The 17271-nt window shown below is 38.6% G+C and overlaps 1 protein-coding gene across 7 annotated transcripts in view; it reads right to left on the bottom strand.

Moving 5' to 3' along the window:
* Positions 1-17271, bottom strand: part of nfixb (nuclear factor I/Xb) — a 169485-nt gene that overhangs the window by 114764 nt on the left and 37450 nt on the right. The window contains exons 1-2 of one of the 7 annotated variants that reach the window (XM_077499011.1): positions 16265-16611; positions 13877-13912 (exon numbers count right to left, since the gene is read on the bottom strand). The exons of 5 other annotated variants lie outside the window; for them this stretch is intronic. In XM_077499011.1, coding sequence (XP_077355137.1) covers positions 13877-13912; positions 16265-16291 — 63 coding nt within the window. In that variant the 5' untranslated portion in view covers positions 16292-16611. Of the gene's footprint in view, positions 1-13876; positions 13913-16264; positions 16612-17271 lie in introns of those variants that run through there. One more of the 7 variants, XM_077499055.1, reaches the window with a different exon arrangement.

Consider the following 17271-nt stretch of genomic DNA (forward strand, 5'->3'; position numbering starts at 1 on the left):
AACAACATGCTATAAATTTAACAACTGAAAACTGCAGCCACAATGAACAATTTAACTAATAGTTGTCTGACAAAATTGGGCATCACCTTTTAAAAGGCTGTTTTTATAAATTATTCTGTTTGGTCTAATATATTTTATTTTTTAACAATACATTATTATTAATATTAATATTATTATTATTGAAATATTACATTTTTGTGTGTGAACAGTGACAATCTCATTTACAGAAAGGAAACAATATTTTTAATAAACGTGTAGGTGTGCTCAGCGCTGCAGTGTTATTTGAATTTGTTCCCATTCTTAAGTAATTTGACCCAACCACACTATTGTGCTACAAAAACACTCATGGTATCCCAATGAGGAACCCGTAACAACTGCATTTGAAAAACTCACTTCTATCCATTCTTCCTCACAACAGTATACTCTTCCTAACTTCATTTCATTGAAAATGGATGAATACATTTCACAAAGCTCGATACAATAGCTTTATAGATCTTCCAGGGGAAGGAAAAGAGTCGGGGGGAAAAAAACTGTGTAGTGTTTCACCAACCCATTTCTCACCTTCCTCTGTGAGCTTCCTTGATGGATTTGACAGTATCAACATTTTCAAAATGCAACGCTAGTGCCAACAAGTGACAGCATGCAGCAAAGAAAGATTAGACAGGAAGGACAACTTTGGAGCAAAAAAATAAATAAAAATCCCCAATTCGATTACTGGTGATTCAAAGAAGATCGTTTCAGGTTTACATTTTATTTCTTTTGTATGTTGCAGGTTTTGTCCCCTCCTGCCAGCATAATCTTTCATTGCACTCATCTTGGTGTGTTACCCAAAACTTGAGAAACCTATGACATCATCAGTGATAATCACAAATGGTAAAAGAAGAATCTGACTACACTTAAGAGCACATTTAACCTCTTTTCCAGTTAAATTGCACATCCGTGAAAACTATCAAATGTGTGCCTGTACATGAAGGCGGGAGAAAATTGAATGAGGTCTTTTCTTGCAGAAGGGCCCAGATCAGCGCTCCTAACTATGGGATTTGGTGCTGTTGCCTTTCTCCCCCTGGAGGGAGTAATTAGGTTAGAGAGGACAACTGCCGCATTGTTTTAACAGAGGAGGGATTGTGCGGACCAAAGTCCCACCAGCAACGCACGTCCCTCACAACAAAAATGTCAAACGGGTTCTGCACAACCCGGACACACATCCACATACGCAAACAAAAAGGCAGAAATATTTTTTGGTAGTGGTAGATGCTTCCTCTATTAAAAAGGAGAAAATATGCCTTTTTATGAAGCAAAAGATTTGGTACTTGTGCAGCCTATGAAAATGTCAAATATAGTCCAACAGTGTCAGATATCCTTTTGTGTTGTTGCAGTTGTGGTATCTGCCTCTTTGCGGGACGAAGGTTCTTTTGTGTAACTTGTGGAAATTGAAGTCTCTCCTGTTTCCAGAGGCTTGGCAACACAAACCGCTCTAAATTCATATAATATAGTTATGATGCATTTTGCATTCCTTCCAATCCACTGGGAAATTCAATATGCCTATATCGTCTGTTTTAATCATGCTCCGCTTCAAAGGAAAGGGAGAACACAAACAGCAACATAGTCTGTTTTAAATGTGTTTAAACACGTCATGCACTGATTGACTGAAAGTAAATCACACTAATTGTGCGGTGAGGAAAAAAAAAAAAAAAAGATATAGTGGACCCCAGTCTAATATGATTATGAAAAAGAGTGCGCCTCCTTCCTTCCCGCCAAATTCCCTCTCTTTTTTTAATCTCTTTTTTCCTGAGCTGAAAGGGAGAGAAATAACACAGACATTTTTTTTAAAAGTTTTTCCACTCCATTCTCAAGGCCTTCAGCTACTCCAAGTATTAAAAAAACATGCACCTTTGAATTCCCGCCCACACATCCCTCTTCACTTTCATCGTAAATCTCCAAAGCCTGGCTGCAATATTCGGTCCATTTGTGGTCCCCACATGACTCTTAACTTTTTCTTCCTCTGAAATAGTTTTATTCAGGTGTGCACATTGAAAGGGGAAAAACAAGACAAAGACTGGGTAGCAAGTATGCAACCGTGACAGGCAACTCTTGAAGCACTTCCACAGGTGGTGGATGATGAGGATGATTGCGCTTATTCCAGATGATGACCATAATGAGCCCAGTTTGAGTTTCACTCGGATTTTATCTCAAAATTTGGCGGCGGAGGGGACTAACACCAGCTTGACCGCCAATCACGCATCAACACATGTATCTACGTATGCACATTTAACAGGAATATCATTCTGAGAATATGTGGAATCTCAAAAGTACAACCCAGTCCGACCTGGGACACTTCATAGCTCATTATTATTTTTAAAGAGAAGTTAACCACGCTACAATACAATTAAAATAAAGTAAAACTACTCACTTCCTGAACACGCCCAATAGAAACAGAATGCAGAAGTAGCAGGAAGTTGTTTGCAAGATTTTTAAGCTAAATGTTTTTTTGTTTTAGCTTAGATGTGTACTCGTGTCCAAAAATATTGGAACAGTGAGGTCCAAAATATTTGCTTGAATCTGAAAATAATTGGGTTTTACATCAAATATTGAATATAGGACAGCAAACCAACATAGCTTTATTTTCAGGTATTTACATCTACATCTGACACACAACTTAAAAGGAAGCATTACTAAAAAAAAGTTTTAGGAAAGCAAAAGTATTGAGACATATCGACTTCAAATACAAGGACTTTTCAAGTTCCTATGCTGGCAATGCAACCCGAATTTTGACTTAAGTCGGATTTCACCGTTAAAGCCGATATTTACATCAAAATACTTTGTAGAGTATAGGGGTGTGAATTGCCTCGTACCTGACGATTCGATTCGTATCACGATTCACAGGTCACGATTCGATTCGATACCGATTAATCCCGATACGAATTTCTAAGTCGATTGTTGCGATTTTTTTTCATTCAAATTTAGAAAATACTAATCAGTAAGCTTGTAGAGTGTAAGATTTATATGAAAATGTATTATTTATTTATCTGAAATTTCAGTCTTATAGAGGTTGTAATCTGTTTCATGTTTAAACAGCATTAAAATAAAATATTAAGGCTTAATGTTCCGTTCATATAACATTCTTCCATGCTTAAGGTGTGAATCCTAAAAAAAAAAAAAAAAAAAAAAAAAAAAAAAGAAAAAAAAAAAAGATTTTGCCTATTATTGAATCGATTCGAGAATCGCGCGATGTAGTATCGCGATATATCGCCGAATCGATTTTTTTTTAACACCCCTAGTAGAGTAATTTAAAAAATCTATATTTGTGCGATTCGGAAGAGCCGGAACCAATATTTTGGGTTTCCGCATGGACATTCCGTGCAGAGCGGAGCTAATGAAAACTTAAACACGGAAATGTGACGCGCCTGATGTCGAGCCGACCTGCTCGATGGAGTCCCGTTGCTGGAAATAAAAATAACACAACTTTAAATAACTTTAAAATGGCGTCATTACCGTCAGAAATTAACAAAAAAGAAGGTGCTACAGAAGAGGGACGGGCACAGTAAAGTCGAAGACAGTAAAGATGTAGGTCGCGTACGGCATAACTCGAAGACTCCCTGTAGACTACAGTGGAGAACTTGATTAACATATAATTCCAAATTGTTTGCAATAACTTTACATTTATTACATTTTCCTTTTGTGATGAATTTTCAAGCTTTACCTGAAGCTTTGATTTGGAAAGTGAGCCACTTGAGCTCTACAGGGTTAAAGTGTGGAGATTTACCAGGCCAGTCGAAAACCTTCCATGTGTTTTTCTGTTTTTGGCAGGTTGTTTTGTGTGTTCACCGGTGTTGTATTAGAAACTCAAACTCCATACGAAATAGAGACATATAGACATTATTTATTACAGTATTTGAATTAAATTAATACAACTCAACTCAACTTTATTTACATAGCGCTTTCAAACAGCCTAAGCTGTCACAAAGCGCTTTACAGAAAAAAAAGCATCTGTTCCAATACTTCACATGAAAATAGGTTTGTTCGTAAATCTATCTATCTATCGTCTAGGTTGTGTCTCAGATGCAGATGTAAACACAGATCCTGGAAATAAAAGCTGAACTGCTTTCTCTTGTCCTTAGTCATCCTTTGAGTCAAGAAAAAAAAAGTAACTGACCTCACTGGCATTTGGTGTATCAGTTCATATTGTCTGTTTAAGTGTTCTATACCCAACATATTTCCCTTTGAAGTAGAAATAAAGACTAAATACATAAAAAGAGATAAATGTGCTGTGTTTATTGGCAAGTTTCTCTAAGCGGAGTCTCACAAGACCTGCTGATGGGTTGTGTGACTTTCACATATGGATGACTCTTAACCTACAGTGACAAGCATGATATTTGAAGCATTTTGGTTGGACGTTCAACTTTGGAAGTTCCTGTGTTCATAAATAAAGCGAGTCAGTAGCCGACAGCAGGAACTGAAGCAAATTTATGAACTGTCGTAATGAATATTAGAAGCAAAGACTCTCAAGATAGAAATAAATCTGATCAATCTTTGCTTTTTATCTCAGCACTTGCAGCCAAATTCTCACTCTGCACTGAAATTTCCATTGAAAGATACAACTTTCCACAGATCTTGGAGCTGTTTCTTTGGGCCTAAACAGAGCAGAAAGTTTATATCTGAACTTGGGCCCAGAATATGGTGCTGCTGGAGCAGGATAGTAGTTACTGGCTGCCTGAGCCAAAGGGAGAAGCCACAGAGTTGTGTTTGAGTATAACCCTGAGCCCTCCTTGGCCTCCTTCACACGACTCTCACTCTGATCCTTAAAAGAAACAAAACAAGGGTCTATTTGGCAAGTCCCAAGAACCATAAAACAAACACTCAAAATGCCCAACAAACACACTTCCACAGTGCAAAAGCTCACAGTGCCCTCCGTTTACTCACAGCTGCCAGGTCTCCTCAGAGTTCAACTGAAGTAAAGATATGTTTATATTATGCAACACACTATAGATTTTCCACCATTGGCCTTATGCCAGCTTCCTGCTCCAAAGAGCCAGCGCTAAAACTTTGTTCCCTGGGGTGACAGCTAGTCTTTACCGGACGGGTTGGCCCTGTTTAGATATGATGACAGAGTGGAGGTAATATGGAGAAAATGGAAAACAATCAAGCCTAAGAATGCAAAAGGAGACACAAAAGGCAAGCATGCATGCAGCAACAGTGTTGCATGGCATTCTTTGTCCTTACTTTTGCCTACCAAAATAAAAAAATGAAAAAAAAAACTCCCTTCCCCATCCACTTTACGTCTCGTTTCCCAGCTCTCAAAATCAGGTCACAACTGTTTTCATTACTGTTTGACTTGCGGGTTCATAAGCCTCCAAGCGTCAACGTTCCTCCACCCACCCCCAAGACAGGAAAACATTTTCCTTCATACATTAACCCAATAAATGCCTTTTTGTAGTCATTTTATGCTTCTCAGTGAAGAGTTTAGAAAACATGAATTCATTTCAAAGCTGTCATCTGATAACGAGTAAACGTGTGTTTGCAGTGCACATAAAAAGCTGCACGTGTGGCGCAACACACCCTAGGCTGTTTTGGAACGGACACATGAGGTAATGCAGGATGATGATGAAAACTTCTGGAAAGTCGAAACGCAATCAGCGAGCCAATCAATGCCTCTTTCTCTAACCTCAACTTCAACTTGGAGCCAAAGAAGTGGTGAAAAGATGATGACTGCCTCGACATTAATTGGTGGCCTCGATGCGTTATGTCATCCTGCTATAAATTCCCAGTCTCAAGCACAAACTGATTGCAACTGCCTCTGCTGGTTTCACCAGGTGTGCAGTAACCAACCCAACTGCTTGTACATGCTTTAAGGAGAATCAATTAGCCAATTCTAACAAATCTACCCTTGGATGTCAGCTTTTTGAAGTGCTCTGTATATTCACCCTAAGTGCAACTGTAGTTGTTTGATATAAATAGAGCAACGGAACTAGAGACGACCACAAACGCATGGTCCAGTATAGAAAGTGTAGCTCTGTCATTCCCAACCAAAAGCTATTTGTGGCTCAAGGGAGTGTGTCTGCATTTGTTGGTCTGGATAGATTACAGACTAGCTTGTTTAAAACAACAATGAGGTATAATAGTTTTTTGCTTTTAGATTTTGTTCTCCATGCTGCACTCCCTAACAAGAACATATAACATGAACAAAAACATGCCTCGAAATTTGATCAATCTTGCAGAGTCCGATTGTCAGAGTTATACTGACAGCTATCTTAAATTGAAATGTAGTGACACAAGAAAGGAGTGAGATTTACCATCTGCAGAGCTGCCAATCGGTACGGGTTGTCCATATTTTGTTTTGGAAATCACTGAACGCTGCTGCGTTATGTCTGTAACATTAAATATTGCTGATATTGAAAAAAGCAGGCGGCGCCGATGACGTAACGTATCAAGCTAGCGGACGAGTCCAACATTAGCCAAAAGCTGTTGATGCTAACCCCGATCTCTGCTATTCACATCACGGGTGAGGAATAAGGGCAGTGACACAAAGTGTTACTGAAATATTGTGTTGTATGTGATCTACAATTGGTGTGATGTGTACACGTGTGCTGGGACGGAACGCAGAAGAGAAGGCAAGTAGGATATATAAGGAGATCGGGTGTGAGTGTACAACGGGGGCTGACTGACAGCCAACGAAAATTTTATTCTGCCAACACAGTGCCAGCACAAATTGTTGTCCTAACCCGTTCCCACCTATATAAGTAGACCACATACCATATTTTGGTTGTTACCTGTTTTATTTCTCTTTTCTGAATGGCTTTCAAATTATGTTGGGGAGTTTTCCTAGCAGGGGCAGTTCCATGTCGCCTTTCTCTTTTTCACATAAAACCGCATCTATGGAGAACTGAAACAGGCTCATGCCATCCTCCCATCGCGTCGAACAAAAACCCTCAACACAACGTGACGGCACCATCCAAATGAATCAAAAAATTGAAATGACTCAGTCTGATAAACCACAAACACACAAACAGCCAGTTAGTCAACAACGTGGCTCAATGACAACATACCCGGTTTGGCCGCGGTGATCACCCCGCTACGAATAGTTTAGGAACGTAATTCAAAATCCATTAAATACTTAGTTAATATGTATTGATTCAAGGAATGACGTATTGAGGCATATTGTTTAATAGAACATACTAACATTTGTCAAAACTGTGTCCCATACCCTTAAAGCATCAGAGAATCATTAGGTTTTAGGAGAAGAAGCGTGGTAGACAAAGTGAGCCAAGGCAAAATGTTTGAAGAGAATGCAGCAGCAGTCGGACTGCCAGAGACGAACACAGCTCAAATTTCATCCAGATTAATCTGGAAGCTTTGTAATGAGGGGGTCTACTGTATATATTTAGCTGTTGCAGGGAGATATAGGTCAGACAGACAGGCAAGGCCAGGCCAGACAACATGCCCCGTTTGCCCACACTGAAGTGACCTTGATGGGCCGCCATTGATTTGAAACAACAACTCCATCTATTTCTGTCAACCGGTGGCAGACCAATACAGCACGCTCCCTGTTACGCACAGTCAAACCTTTGTCTTCATTGTGGGGGGAGAGATCTTTAAAATTCAATTATATTCAGTTTGTCAGAAATGTGACTGATTAAAGAAAGCACAGAGGGTGAATTACTGTCAACATTTGTTCCTTTTGTTGATACTGGCTGTTGTTCAAATATACTCAACGCGAGAACAAAGCATGCTTGCTAGCATTTTCCAGGCTGTCCATAACACAATGCAACATTTTTTTTATGTCAAAAATGATTTCTTAAAATTGCATCTCAGGCTCGATGTATACTGCATGGTTTAAGGGACATCATTCCCATTTTCTGCTCTCCAGCAACAATTCTGACATGCGTCACGTGCAGCAAGGACAGAAAAAAAAAAAAAAAAAAATGATATTCTCAGATTTGAAAACAATATTCCAAATGTGGGAGATTCAATGTACAAATTGCCTATACGATTGCTGTGGAAACACACAGGTACTCATCAGAATAACAGTTGGTGATGCATCCACACGTGTCTTTCCAAATAAAACAAATACAGAAATCTATACCACAGCAAAACCACATACACTATTAAATATAGTCTACGTATGATACATTTGAGAGACATCTTAATAAATAAACCAAATATTTGTTGTCAGCCAGAGGCAGTCCTAGCTTGAACCTGTGCAAGAGCCCCCTTTGGTGCCCCCCACACCAAAAAAGACGGGTCGGGATTGTTTTGACCTCATTTACAAACAAACTTAAAATAATATAATACACAACTAAATGCATTTATTAGTTACTTGGCAAGTTGACAAACAATGAATATAAAAAATATGCCATAATAAAATCGTTATTTTTCTAAGAAAGAGGCTTATTTTGATGAAATTCCAGTTTAGCATCTAAATTTAATTACTTTTTTTGTTACTTTTTCAAAGCAGATTGTTTCCATACGCCGGGACTCCAGTCCAATGACTTTATTTTAATTTAAACTCAAATAAACTTTGATTTCAAAGGGATGAATAGAAAATTTTCTTGTTGAAATATTTGCATTTAATTTTTATATACAACATCAAATACATCTTAATCTGAATAAGGTCAACCAGTGCCTTTGAGTTGATTTTGTTCAACTTTTGTGGGTCCACTCTAATTTCCACTAATTTTTTAATTGTCACTTTTTTTTTCAATGAGCATTAGTAAAGCAGATGAAGGTGCAGACATGTTTTCCAGTTCTGATCAAAATAAATAAATTAAAAAACTGCAGCGTCCACGCTAATCTCTTTCAAGGTGTCTTTGTCTCCCATCTTCCAGGTTCACTTCCACCGCAAATCAAAATTCTTCCACCAGACTTGTTCGCAACCTAACCCTCATTTTCGCTTTGGACAATATATTACGCTAGAGAAAATGACACATTTATTCCACTGCAGTCTCACAGATAGAATAACTCAAAAGAAGGAAACAAATGAGGCCTTAGACGACAGGGGGCGGTTGTGGGTTCCACACTGAAATCTGAGCATGTGCCTCGTGGTGAACTGTATTTGTCACAAATCCAAGCAGCCCCTCCCTCTTTCACACAACCGTGGATGATTCCATCCTTCATAAACAGCACGTGTGCATCGCCACCAGCACCTTGTCCTCAGTCGCCCCGTCGGATTGGACGTCTCAGCGCTCCAAATACGCGCATAATGGCTGCACTGTTATTTAGATTTATGATTCAAAATCTGAGGAAAGAACATCCTGTACTGGCGGCTGCAGCTCAGTTATGACGAAGCGCTCAAATATTCACCACTGAATTTCTATTTTCTGGTACTGGGCTACTTTATGTGAGCTGACAACCCCCCCGTTTTCGCCGCTCTCATATTGTGTACACTAACTATTTTGTCTTGCCCTCTATATGGTAGCTCAATTATGTAATTTAGCACTTGTGTGTGTGTTCAGTTGCCATGGCAACAGCACAACATATCGCCGACCGCAGAACCTCACTGGGCCTGTGGGCAGCGCCAGGGTTGTGCCAAAGACTAATCCAAGCCAGAGGTGACAGGAGTGAAGGGAAAGGGACACACATGCAAAATCGCGCGCACACACACACACACTAGTGTGAGACTACCTCCACTCAGTCACAAGCACACAACTCTGGATATCCTCCCATTCATTTTGGCTGGAGCCTCCCGTGGCAATAGCGGTAGGAATCCATTCTCCACGGATGCTGGGACAGCTGTGCTGATATTGAATTCGACGCAGTCAGTTCTGCCTCACTATATGTGCAGCTAAAGATAAAAACTACATGCTACTTCATTCAAATCTATATCGCCTGCTGCCAATAGCACTCAGTTTGCCTTTGTTTTGATGGGATTCATTGCAAACAATTGATGCAAATTCCCCCCAGCAGAAAATGGATAGTATAAATGTGACAGTTATCAAAGAAACATGAATAGGCATATGTTATTGTATGCTCATTTGTCTAATTTTGCCCATTAAGCCTCTAATGGTGCCAATGGTTCACAGGTGCGATTTCAAACTATATGCACACACCAGGCTAGAGTTTAGTCTTTATCATGGGTGCTTCATCAGTAAAATGTATATCATAACTGGCAAAATCTCCAGCGGAAAAATGACAAGAACATTTTATTTATATCATCATCAGTCATTTCCATCTGTATATGACAAAATTAGAGATCGAAAAACATCTGCAAACAAACATCTCTAAAACGTTTCTATTTTTATTTTTTTTTTTTATTTTTTCCCAGTGCTCCAAATCAAGAAAGGCTCAGCGGAAAAAAGCAGCACGAAAGGTTACTTTTCAAAACGCTTTTTTTTTTTTTTTTTTTTAAATTATGGTCAAGAAGATTACTTGCTCAAATTAATCTAGGGCCCTAAAATGGATGCTGTGTCAATCTTTATTGGATTGCCAATTGTAGAACTTTTGTTTTGTTTTGTTTTTGTAAGTGTTTGGGAGCCAGGCTCTTGAGTCAATTATATTTGTATTGTACTTAGCAGATGGCCAAAGGCATCAAAGATAAGGATGAGTGTTTAGCTCAATTGCTTTAATCAGCAGTGATAAAAAAATATATATATATTATTATAATATCATCATCATCGTTTTTAGGGATGTTCAATACCACTTTTTTCTCAACTCTTAAGTAGTTACTGATACGAAACGATATACGATAAGTGTCGATACCACCAGTATTTTTTTATTATACATAAAATTCCCCCCAAAAAACAAGGACAGATAGTTTTACAGGAAGACCTAGATATCCCAATATAGATTTTTTCCTTAAAATTGCATGAAATTAAAGACACTTATCTATTGTTCTAATTAGGGGTGTTAAAAAAAATCGATTCGGCAATATATCGCGATACTACAGCACGCAATTCTCGAATCGATTCAATAGGCAGCCGAATCGATTTTTTTTTAACATCTATTTTTGATGGAAAAATATCCAACAAAACGTCTAACTTTCACACCTTAAGCATGGAAGAATGTTATATTAATGGAACATTTAGCCTTAATATTTTATTTCAATGCTGTTCAAACATGAAAAATGTTGTTAAACCCGTTTGTTACATACAGTGGCTCAAAGTTATAAGATAATAATACATTTTCATACAAATCTTACAGTGTACATGTACTGTATAAGTTAACTGAATGGTATTTTATAAATTTGAGTAAAAATATCGCAACAATCGACTTGTAAATTCAAATCGGGATTAATCGTAGCGAATCAAATCATGACCTATGAATCCTGATACGGATCGAATCGTCAGGTACTAGGCAATTCACACCCCTAGTTCTAATTCCTAATATGTATTTCCTTGCTCATAAAACGGCCACAGGAAGGCAGCCGATACTTCAATTGGCCACCGTCCAGTACCTTGAAATACTGACCTGATAGGATACCTGGTATCGGTACTCGCCATCCCTAATTGTTTTTCATTTCTATTTTTGAATCAAAATTACCTTTCTAATTGTTCTGAACTCCTGTTTCCATGTAAGCAGGATGCTGCGCAGAGCAGTTGTGTCACTGTGGAGCTAAGCTTCCCATAATTGAGTCCGCCAATGAGTGACACAGAATTAACAGCACCTTTGCGAGTTGCAATAAGTAATGTGATTCATTTCCTTGCTGCAAAGCAGATGAACTAATTTGCTCCCAAAAACGTAAAAATACGTTCTAATTTAAATATTAACAGTATGCCAAAGACATATTTAAAGGTTTTTTATGTTGTTATTTTTGATTCTAGAGCATATGGAAAGCTTTGATGCAGCCTCTGAACTGAAGACAACGGTTGAATCAACGGTAGTTATTAGAAAATGGCCAGCAAGTGGCAGCAGAGTATAAGAGATCAACCAGGGCCATGTTGCAACAAGCTGTTTCCATTGGTCACACTATTGGTCTAGGATGGTTGTTCGTCTCTGTGTGCCCTGCGATTGGCTGGCAACCAGTTCGGGGTGTACCCCGCCTATTGCCCGAAGCCAGCTGGGATAGGCTCCAGCACCCCCGCGAACCTTGTGAGGAGTAAGCAGTTAAGAAAATGTGGATGGATCATTGGTCTAGCTCGAGTCCAAAAATCTGACAGGCTGCATTTCCACACAAATATCAGTTTTTGGTGTGTACATGGACACAAGTCAACTTTATGCACTATTAAAGCAAGCGGCTAATGATGCGTTTAAAAATGAAACTATTGACATTTTCCAGTGAAGACTATTTTAAAGCAAGGCTGGAAACTGGCACTAAAGGTGTGAAGAGTGTTTTGAATAAAATGTTTTGTGTAGGTCTGTGCGGGCGTTTTATTCGGAACCATAAACCCTTACACAAAAACTCTCTTGTGCGTTTGGTGCAAGAACATCAAATGGGGCTAATCCATTGACATCTGAGAAAACAAAATACTTCGTTATCAAAAAAGATTTATTTCATATTGTGGCTCCATTCCATCAATTTGAATTCACTAAAAGAGCTTGTTAACTTCTTTTCCAGGTGTAAACTACAACTAGGTGAGTCACTCCACATGAAAACATCTTTTGTAATGTTAGCATGTGGATTATATTCCTGTAAATCATAGTAAACTATGTTTTCTCATACTTTCTCAGGCTTGCCACTCTGAATAATGTTTTGCTGTTTTCTTTCACAACACTGCTCTCAAAAAGCGTGATAACGTCTGCTGGCGATGGAACGAAAATACAATAGGCCGGCATCCTCTCTTGGAGCAACATAGAAGTGTTTGCACTAGACTGGTACCACAAAGCTATCAGTCATCTCTAGGGGTGTTAAAAAAAAATCGATTCGGCGATATATCGCGATACTACATCGCGCGATTCTCGAATCGATTCAATAATCGGCAGAATCGTTTTTTTTTTTTTTTTTTTTTTTTTTTTTTTTAAGGAGTCACACCTTGAGCATGGAAGAATGTTATATGAACGGAACATTAAGCCTTAATATTTTATTTTAATGCTGTTCAAACATGAAATCATGACAGATTACAACCTCTATAAGACTGAAATTTCAGATAAATAAATAATACATTTTCATATAAATCTTACACTCTACAAGCTTACTGATTAGTATTTTCTAAATTTGAATGGAAAAAAATCGCAACAATCGACTTATAAATTCGTATCGGGATTAATCGGTATCGAATCGAATCGTGACCTGTGAATCGTGATACGAATCGAATCGTCAGGTACTAGGCAATTCACACCCCTAGTCATCTCTATATATACTGTAAATATTTAAAGTGCATACACTACAGTGTGCAGTATATGAAATGAAGCTGCAAAGGTATAAAGTTTCAGTTGATCCGCACTGCTGCATGACTGAATGAAAATTTAATATGTGAGGTTTTATAATAATAACGCCTGGATGAAAATATAAAGACATTACAACACAAAAGCGTAAATTTATTTATTTATTTTTTACAAAGGAAATGATGTCTTATCAAGATACTACTGTATATAGTATGATGCAATGTAATGCTATTCCACTCAAAAGCTTTTATTATCGTTCCAAAATTGGCTGCTGGTTTATGGTTTTATTTTCAACCAGTTTTATCATCATCTCGGGAGCTAAGATTACTTTTGCATGGGTCAGAAGCATCTACTCCATCCCTACGGAAAAGCTCAGATGATGTGGCAGATTTTTTACTGTTTGTGGTCAAACCCTATAAAGTAAAAACAAGCTCAAAAAATATAGTAGACAAATGTTAGTGCTTTTGTGCATGAGCCTATCATTCCTGCTGCAGGTCAGCATGTCCGTAGAGATCATCACATACAAAAAAACATTTCGTCAAGATAGAATATTTAAAATTTAAAAAAATAATAACAAAAAAGAGAGACTGTCTAATGCTGAATAAATAGGGACAGGACTTACCACTAGGGCATTGTTTAGAAGGTGAGTAGGATAATACTTTAGTGTTGAGAGGGTGTTAAGAGGCGAGGAGAGCAGGGGGTCAGCGTCCAGGCGGGCAGAGGGGGCAGAGGGAAGGAATAAGTTAAAAATGTCGCACACGTCAAAACAGTGTGACATGACAACATCACAAGCTTTACAAAGTGTGCACACGTTTCAAGGTGTGGCAACATTCTGGCCCACTGCTGACACATTTAAAAAAAAATTAAATCAACACATACGGCAAAATAAATAGCATCAATTTAAATGTAATTCATGGAGGCCATTGTGTAGTCTGAGCTGCAATGCAGTTAGAACTCAGAGTGGGAGATTTTCAATAAGAATCACACACACACGCGCGCTCTCTCACACTTTACTTCCACAGACCAAGTCGCAGCACGTGCCCCACTGTCCAGAAATCATTCATCACTGTTAATCATTCATCTGTTGATGACTGCTGCAATATTCGGCATCTGAGCTTGAGTGTTCTTTACTTTTTAACAACAACAAACAAATAAACAAAATGTGTTGTCTGTCTTCAAACGGCACTGTAAGAAAATTCTCATTGGGTGTGTGTAAGCAGCAAGTGAAATTTATAGTTTGAAGGAATATCACGTACTTTAGTTTCAGTAGTGAGTAATAAGTACAAAATAGCAATAATTCTGTCTATTTTCATTTCATCAAAAAGTACGACACCCCTCTCTGACTCAGTCAACGCACTTAGCAGCCTATTCTATCTGCTAGAGTAAAATTCACATTTAAAGCAGAAAATAATCATTCAAAACACAAATGCCCTTTCCCTTTTCTGGTGTCACCAAGAGGACAAATTACCAAGTTAATATTCTGAAGTGGAAACCAGACTTAAGATTGCCTGCATGACAAAGACGCTGCAGAGAGCATTCCGCCATCACCTCAAGTAGAAGTTAATAGTAACTTGTTCAATAAAACCACTGTAAAATCAGGATTAAAGTACACATCACTGGAAAAGCTAATGAGGGACAAACAAGTCTATTATAAATAAATTACACTTAAAAAAACAGAAGAATGAACACAATCATTTGCAACATACTCAGAATCATACTGACCCGTTTCACTCAAAACAGAGAGGAATTATATAGAAATGTAAAAATGCAATTACATTTATGACTTTTAAAAAATATATTTACTGTAATTTGTTTTACAACGGAGAAATTCATTTAGTAATAAAATATTTTTGTGGACGAAGAGAGCGAGATTTGCAAGGAATGTTGGATTGGTCTATCTTCAAATTGCATAATAATAATAATAATAACTATTATTATTATTATTATTATTATTATTATTATTATTATTCGAACTAAATTAAGTCAGTTGGGTAAATGCTCACACACACACACACACACACACACACACATATGGGTATCATAGATGAATGCGGAATCAATTGTGCAAAAAAAAATAAAAATTTACGCAGCTCCAAAATTGGATGGATAAACTTCTGATATGTGATTATGTAATTTTAATTAAAAGACGCTAATAAGGATGCTGGAAGGATGTGAATAGCAACGAGCAACTTTTGTTCACACTCTTTCACTCCTTCAAGGTTCGTAAAATTCGGCTTGGTGGTTTGTGCGTAATCTTGGAGGCTGACAAGCAAACCAAAGAGGGAAAACTTCCTCACAGATGTTAACAAAATGACAGTTTGAATGAAGTCGTTCACAAACAACCCCCTTTCACTTTCTCGCTTGCGATATCTACACACGCACGAGCGCGCGCGCGCACGCACACACTCTCACACACACCTCTATGTAAGATAGGAAATTATGAACTTGATCCAGTGCGCGCCAGATCACGTGTTGCGTCCAATTGCAAAACATGCAAATTGGCAAAAGAAGTGTCCGGTCCCAGAGTGAAAGTCAACATACAATGTAAGAGGATGCGGGCCGACTGTAAAGCTATTTAGGATGCGCGGGCACCCATGCGCACGCACACACTTGGAGAGACACACGTCCACACACTTTCTCCCGCTCACAGTCCCACTCGCTTCCCTCGCGAATATTCAACTCCTAAATGCAGACTGTGTAACCATGCGCTCTGACGCTCGCCCCTCTCCTGTTTACGATCCCCTCCTTCTTTATATATGAAATACATTTGGGGATATGCGCCATTTTTTCTTCCCCCTCAACAAAAAAAAAAAAAAAAAAAAAAAAAAAAAAAACGGCGTACAACTCCCGGCAAAAAAAAAGGAAAGTATTGCAACGCAACTTTGTGGGAGTTCGACTCAAGCACAAGGAAACATTTTTGCCAAAACAGAATTTACAAGGCAAGCGCAAGCAAAGCCGGCGTCCCCGGCTAAAGCGACGCAAAACAATGGAACAAGAGGAGGCAGTTTACCTGTGTCAAGCAGTACGGGGAGTACATGGTGATTTTTCACACAGAAGAAGTGGAGAGCTTATTTAAATTGGAAGGAAGCTCGGCGTGGTGCTGCATTGCAATCGCTCGCCGTGCTGTTTCTCTCACTCCATGCTGCAAGCTTACAGTAACCCCGCCTCGAACGCTTACACAAACTTTCAGGGAAAAAAGTTTGCCTCCCACCCTCTTCTGGTCTTTGCAGGACTTCCAACGCTGCGCTTCACATTTTGTGTTAGACTCGCATATGTAGTCAAAAATATATGAAATTATACAAATGAAATTCCGTGCATTTAGCCGCTACGTCATTGCTACGCGGTTGTTGGTGACATTCACTCCAGTTGCGTTCACTGACCCTTCGGATTTGCAATGCAATAATAATCAGTTGGAGCAACATACTATGCAAACGTATCATGAGAATAGAAGCACCATCTTGAGGGCAAACCTTCACACTTTATGTTGAGAGAACCTATAGACTCATACAGTGCCGCATTAATGTAGCTACAATCCGGCTTTACACAAATATGTCAAATGTTTTTAAAGTGTTCCGTTGCAGCTGCTGATGCAATAATTTCACCCAGGCTCCGTTTCGCTCTGGATTTAACACCTTCATTCATTCGAGGGTGTGTGAATAGATGCATTATTTCATGAAGTGAATACTATTTATCCACTGAACCATTTTTCACCCCGTCCAGAGGCCACATCTGTACTTTTCATGTGAAGCCAAGCCAAACAGTCAGCATTCACTGGCGTTGAAAGGGGAAATAATGCCAAATGCAGAGGACAGACATATAATCAAGCAGTATCAAAATACCATCGAGTAGAAATGTGTGTATCGTTTTGTCATGCACACACGCACACGGTAGCGACTGATTCATCCCATAAAAAAAGAGGAGAAAAACAGAGTGAAGTTTCTCGGATGTGATCCCGAATGTATGGTGGAAATTTTGGGTGGGAGTGAAGTCATTGTAAAAGAAGAGGAGCTAATTTGG

This window comes from Festucalex cinctus, chromosome 1, assembly GCF_051991245.1.
Source record: "Festucalex cinctus isolate MCC-2025b chromosome 1, RoL_Fcin_1.0, whole genome shotgun sequence".
Taxonomy (NCBI): Eukaryota; Metazoa; Chordata; class Actinopteri; order Syngnathiformes; family Syngnathidae; genus Festucalex; species Festucalex cinctus.